Source organism: Trachypithecus francoisi, unplaced genomic scaffold, assembly GCF_009764315.1.
Source record: "Trachypithecus francoisi isolate TF-2019V2 unplaced genomic scaffold, Tfra_2.0 Lachesis_group0, whole genome shotgun sequence".
In the NCBI taxonomy this organism is placed as follows: domain Eukaryota; kingdom Metazoa; phylum Chordata; class Mammalia; order Primates; family Cercopithecidae; genus Trachypithecus; species Trachypithecus francoisi.
In genome coordinates this window covers 16700677-16707124 of record NW_022681453.1, presented here as the reverse complement: position 1 = coordinate 16707124, position 6448 = coordinate 16700677, and the positions used below count along the sequence as shown (strand labels likewise).

General features: G+C 46.1%; 1 protein-coding gene across 9 annotated transcripts in view; it reads right to left on the bottom strand.

Moving 5' to 3' along the window:
- Window positions 1-207: 207 nt before the first annotated feature.
- ARIH2 (ariadne RBR E3 ubiquitin protein ligase 2) overlaps window positions 208-6448 on the bottom strand; it is a 70320-nt gene continuing 64079 nt past the window's right edge. For 5 of the 9 annotated variants that reach the window (XM_033206720.1, XM_033206681.1, XM_033206728.1 and 2 more), the window contains 5 exons: window positions 4742-4893; window positions 3887-4030; window positions 2621-2710; window positions 1407-1546; window positions 208-1184 (listed from right to left, as the gene is read on the bottom strand). In XM_033206720.1, the coding sequence (XP_033062611.1) occupies window positions 1160-1184; window positions 1407-1546; window positions 2621-2710; window positions 3887-4030; window positions 4742-4893 (551 nt within the window). In that variant the 3' untranslated portion in view covers window positions 208-1159. The remainder of the gene's footprint in view (window positions 1185-1406; window positions 1547-2620; window positions 2711-3886; window positions 4031-4741; window positions 4894-6448) is intronic. The other 4 variants (XM_033206744.1, XM_033206711.1, XM_033206695.1 and 1 more) reach the window with 3 other exon arrangements.

The following is a 6448-nucleotide window of genomic DNA, read 5'->3' as shown; positions in this document are numbered from 1 at the left end:
CAGCCTCTGGACACACTCCAGGTAACATGAAAATAACCTGTGAAAACGTGGTCCCTGTGCCAGAAAGGCCAGTGCCCTAGGGAAGGCTATCCTGAATTCTGACCCTGATGTTTGCCAAAGGAGAGTGCAGCAAGACAGTGTCAGGTTTGGCCAAATGTGACCCTGCTCAGGGCTATACCACTTGAATACTGGCACAAAAGAAAGGACCAAGGTAAAGCAAATTTATTTGGGAGGAACAATTCCCTTCAAAAGTAGATCCCTATCTTTAGGAGACAAAAGGAAATGCTGTGATGAACCTATGCCCCCTAGTTTAGGGGGCCACAGGCCCACCCCCATTCTGCTGTGGGCTCTAGCCTCAGTAGCCAGATCCAGGTAAACCTCAGTTGCAAGAACAAAGGTGAGCCACAGACATGCAGCACCACCAGAGACAACACCACCCTGTGGCAAGAAGACCATGTTCTGAACTGTCTCCATACCGCCATAGTAAGGCAGGAGGTATGCTGTGACTCCTTGTGCTCTGTGCCCACTGCACAGGCCAGTTTAATTCCCTACCATCTGCCACCCATGCTCTTCCTTTGGGACTCCAACTCTGGCCAGACAAATGTGAATCTGGAAAGCAGAGGCCCAGGGCCCTCTTGCAGTACAGACATTTTCAGGTGGGTAGGCAGCATATGTTACATTCTAAGTAAAACAGCTAGAGGGTAAAACACTCCAACGCCAATTTATTTTCAAAAAGGGCTCTGTGTTATCCTATAATTTGCCTTTTTTTTTTTTTTGGTATAATTGTACAATCTTTGAAAGTTACGTAAGTTGTAATGATCTAATACTATTAATAGCCATTCAGAAAACACTTTCCCTCCCTCCCAACAACCATCCAGGGGGAAATAAAAGTCCTGAAAAGAGGCCAGTTCAACATGGCCTCTACCCTGGTAGAAACAAAAAGTGAAAAGAGAAGAAAACAGAAATCAACTAAGAAGTGTTGCCAGTGTCTCTCAGGAGTGGGGCCCTGGCTGTCGCCTGGGGTCATGAAAGGCAGAGCCTGCAGCATGCAGTACGGCAGCCGGGAGACCTTGCGGCCACATCTTCTCACCCCGGCACATCCACATCCCAACTTAGGTGTCATGGAAATCTTTCAGCAGGGTTCTCCTCCGCTGCTCCGCTATATGCATCTGGTTCTCCAAGTCCTGCATCAGAGAAACAAGGTGTATGCTTGCATGGCCCAGGCCTGGGAGCAAGGAGTAGCCAAAGCCACAAACACCCTCCAGGACCTCTAAGGAGTAAAAAACACTGCCCTTCCCATTCTTAGCAGCAGCTTCCAGTGCACAAGCCAACAACCCTGTCACCTATTACCAGGTCAGTCCTCCTTTACCTGCAATATAGAATCCAAGAGGACAGTAGGCACTTACCCCTCTGTCATAGCTGTCTGCACGCTCCACTTTCCATGAGAGGTTTTCGATCTCAGCCTCCAGCTGAGCCTGCTGGTATTCAAACTGCATAGGCAGAGCAGGAGGGTCAAAAGGTGAGTGGGCTGTGGCTGGGGCAGGGCCTATACACGGGGTGGGCACACGCAGCACCTCAGGCTCAAGAACTACAGACAATCCTGATACTGTCCTCAGAAAGTAGTGTTATTCCCTGTGCCCAGAGCCAGAATCCAAACAAAAGGCTATCCAAACAGCAAGGCCACACTCACCCTCCACCCCTAAAAGGTCCACTCCACCCTCCACACTCCCAAAGGAAGGGGAAGAATTTAAGTCACTAAAGAGAACACTCCCAACATGAAAGGGAATGGATGCTGTAAAAAATAAGTCAAACGAATATACTCAGACACTATCACTTCATTTTTTTTCAGTCCTTCTGCAAATCAAGAGCCTTAAAAATACTCAAACTTAGTAATTATACATCTAAGAAGATACAGCTTTATGCACAAAAATGTTCCTCAATGTACTACTTATAGTAGCGAAACAGAATAAATGTCCCAAGTGATGGTACAATCATGTAATGACACATTTATGCAACCATTAACAAAATGGTATTTACCAGGCAGGTAACTCATAACAGTTATAACAATAAACTTTATAACAATAAAATGTTATATATACACAATACTAATTTTAAAAGGCTGGAAAATGCTGACAGTGGTAATTTCTTTCTGGACAATGTAAATGCTTTTCTGTTTTCCAGCATTTAAACAAAAATGTGAATTACTAGTTTATTAACATTTATTGTTACTGGTAGTAACAATAAATTCATATTCAAATTCAACTCTAAGATGAAGAATTAAGGTATAAAACAGTCAAATATATCTTAAGGACATGCATGCTCAATATCCCTCCCAAGCATGGGCACTAGTGGCCTCCCACTGGCCACAGACCTTTTTAGCCAATCACCCTTTAAATATAGTTGTTCAGAGGATTAGGTGCATGTGTCTTACATTACACAAAATAACAGCACCTGAGATGTATTTTGGAGGTGCCCAGAGTAGAAGTGGAATTTTGCAATTAGAGTTTTAACTTTGCCCTCCCAATGATCAGGGTCTGTTCCTCACTCTCCTGCAAAGTGCTGGTAGAGAAGGGCACCTTTGAGGCTAACAGGACAGAGTAGAAAAATTGCTTTGCCTTACCAGCTTCTTTCTGGGTCCGGACTCCATGTAATATGCATATGGGTAGGTGTACTGCAGGGTGTATCGACACTGCAACAGGAGAGAAGGGACCTGTGTCTGTGATTCTAAGCTACCTGCATCTCAGGTGGCTCTTACAAGTCCTACCCTTCACATGCAAATGAGCTTAGCTCTATTGGTATGGGCCTGAAAGAAATGATACTAAGCCAAATAGAGATGAATTGTGAAAAGATATGGGGAAAAAACAAACAAACAACAATGGTCACAGAACACCCAGTTTCTTGTACAAAGTGATTACCAGCAGCTGCCTCAATAGCTTTTCCCTCTTGAGTAGGACATCAGAGTCAACACATCTATCTCAATGCTTAGCCAAAGATAACCTTTTTTTTGAAACAAGGTTTCATTCTGATGCCCAGGCTGGAGTGCAGTGGTGCGATCCCCACTTACTGCAAACTCTGCCTCCCAGACTCAAGCAATCCTCCCACCTCAGCCTTCCAAGTAGCCAGGACTACAGGTGTGCATCACCACACCAGGCGAATTTTTGTATTTTTTTGTAGAGACGGGGTTTTCTCATGTTGCCCAGGCTGGTCTCAAACTCCTGGGCTCAAGCAATCCACCTGCTTTGCCCTTCCAAAATGCTGGGATCATAGGTGTGAGACACTGCACCCTGCCCAACCTTTTTTTTTTTTTTTCCCTTGAGACAGAGTCTTGCTTTGTCACCCAGACTGGAGTGCAATGATCTCAGCTCACTGCAGCCTCCAACTCCTAGGTTCAAGCGATTCTCGTGCCTCAGCCTCCCAAGCAGCTGGAACTACAGGCATGCGCCCCCATGCCTAGCTAACTTTTCCACTTTTAGTAGAGACAGGGTTTCACTATGTTGGCCAGGCTGGTCTCAAACTCCTGACCTCAAGTGATCCGCCCACCTCGGCTTCCCAAAGTGCTGGGATTACAGGGGTGAGCCACCACACCCAGCCCTTCAATCTTTTATTTTCCTGTGAGTGATGCATACACAGGACAAAAGGAGAAGAAAAGTGCTCTAGTTTTCCCTGCAGGCAGAGGCAGTGCAACACTCTTATAAATCCCCTGGACATCCAGCACAGGACTGGGTCTTTGATGGGCACAGCACATGAAGATGTGGATCCACAAGCAGAAGCATGAAAGGCTGCACAGGGTGCTAAAATACCCTCTTTCAACAGGGCTTCCCACCTTCAGAGGTTGTGACAGAGCCAGGCACTGGACCAGGGATAGGATGAGTGAAGTGGTAGATACCTTGGCCAAGAGCTTGGCAGCATTCTGTAGGTACTGCCAGTCGATCCATGTCCCCAGATTGTTCATGACCCTCTCCTGAATCTTCTCGTGAATCCGCTGGTATGTCTGTGCCTCAAGCTGCAAGCTTTTGTTGTGGTTTTCCCACTACAGGGCACAGAAGGGGAAAACCACACGAGTCCCACAAAGGTACAGAGGTCTACACAGGAGTTCAGGATAGACACCTTGCTGGCAGGACATGGCCACAGACTCCTCTAACTTATTCCCCAAAGTGCAAGAGCAGATCTTCTTCAGTCCATCCTTCTAACCTGTTCAGAACAGCTGTATGCCTGCCAGATCACTCTACCCTTCTGGGGCAATGGGACTCCAGCCCTGACGACTATGCAAAGCTAGGCCCCTGATGGTCTACTGTGATTAGAGACCATTATGCATGGTGCTCTTTGGGCTTCTGAAGGGCTCCCTGGGAGAAACTGCTTTCCAAATCTGACGACTAAGATGATACTATGGAAACAGATTGTGAGGACAGAAAGAAAAAAATAAATAAAAAATAAAAACGTTGAAAAAAAGAAAAAAAAAAATGGCACTAGATGGAAAAGACTGTCTGATGGCCCCTCATTGTCCTTCAATCCATCATTCAACCAAAGTCAGTACCAGGTCCTTCCCAGTTGGCTGGAGATATACCCTGTAGAGCTTGAAAGGCACATCTATAGAGGGATACCCAGGGATACCGCAGGAGCTCCATTCACTGACTTCTATGTGCACAGGCTGGCTCTGTCTACCAGTCCCCTGGGAATCCCACCAGCAGGTCAAGTGGAAGAAGCCTACCCTGTAGGGGAAGGTACAGGAGAGGACACCTACCCTCTCGAAGTAGAATAAGTACTTCTTGAGGGCTTCCCTCGCCTGGGCTTGTTGGCTCTGGTTCACAATGTCAGGATTCTCCTTGTAACGACTACACTCATAGTATTCACTGCCATGAGTCTTCCAATCTCCTAGACACATCCAGCAGAAGTCTGTGCAGAACAGAGGAAGAGTCATTTACATCTACAAGACAACTCCACTTTCCTCTATAGGCAGAGGAGAGAGACAGTCAGACCCTGCTCCCAAAGGGGTCACCTGAACAGAACTTCCCAAGGGGGCCTCTTTCCTGAAGGAATGCGCACCTCTCATCCCTGTCACATCCTACTGTCCTTGTAGTCTGTATTTGCTGATAGGAACAAAAGCCTATGGATAATTTCTATTCCATGAGCACATGTGCCATGTGCTTTATTAATCTAACACAGGCAGATGCTGACCGTACAGACTACTGGTCTGCTATGTCAATGCCACTGTGAGAAGCAGCAACTTGTCCAACTGAGGCCCACCTGACTGTCTAAATGCACATCATCAGTACAAACTGACCTCCCTACTGCTTCCTACCCTCACACTTGTCCTAGAAAGATTTTTGTATATGAAGCTAAGAATAAAGGCTTTTCCCCTTTTTCATTTTAAAGAACACATTTCTTATTTTTTTTTTTTTGAGACGAATTCTCACTCTGTCACCCAGGCTAGAGTGCAGTGGCACGATCTCAGCTTACTGCAACCTCTGCATTCCAGGTTCAAGCGATTCACTTGCCTCAGCCTCCCGAGTAGCTGGGATGACAGGTGCCCACCAACATGCTGGCTAATTTTTGTATTTTTAGTAGAGATGGGGTTTCACCATGTTGGCTAGGCTAGTCTCGAACCCCCAGTGTTCAGTGATCTGCCCATCTCTGCCTCTCAAAGTGCTGGGATTACAGGCATGAGCCACTGCGCCTGACAAATAATACATTTCCATAAATCCTAGAGCTATCCAATGGTTCATAATCAGAACTATGATTCTGCTTTCATGGTAGCTCACACCTGTAATCGCAGTACTCTGGGAGGCCAAGGCGGGTGGAACACCTGAGGTCAGGAATTTGAGACCAGCCTGGCCAACGTGGTGAAACCCCCATCTCTATTAAAAAAAAAATACATACACACACACACACACACACACACACACACAAATTAGCCAGGTGTGGTGGCACGTGCCAGTAGCTACTTGGGAGGCTGAAGCACGAGAACTGGTTGAACCTTCAGGGCGGAGACTGAGCCGAGATTGCACCACTGCACTCCAGCCTGGGTGACAGAACGAGACTTTGTCTCAAAAAAAAAAAAAAAAAAAAAAAATCCCCTATATGTTCAAAGATTCATTGTTAGATGTTCAAAGAATTACTGCAGTCTAATGGAGAGAAGCCAACCACAGTTTTGTTGGATGAACAATGGCCTGTTGATACTCTGCATTCCATGAGCATATGGGCTATGTGCCTTGTTGTATCTGTGTCAAGGCTGCTACGAGAAGCAAAACTTGTCTAAGTGAGGTCCTCCTGGTTGTCTAGAACACACATTGTGTGTTCTAATAATACCTTATTCGATTTTATATCTGGCCTATTCTGCCTCTTCCAGAGACCCTGACAGGGTAACTCCTGTTTCTCAGGATTCAATCTCCTGGGATAACTTGGCTTACTGACTTACCAAAAAATGAGGTTGAATCATTTTAGGGAAGCC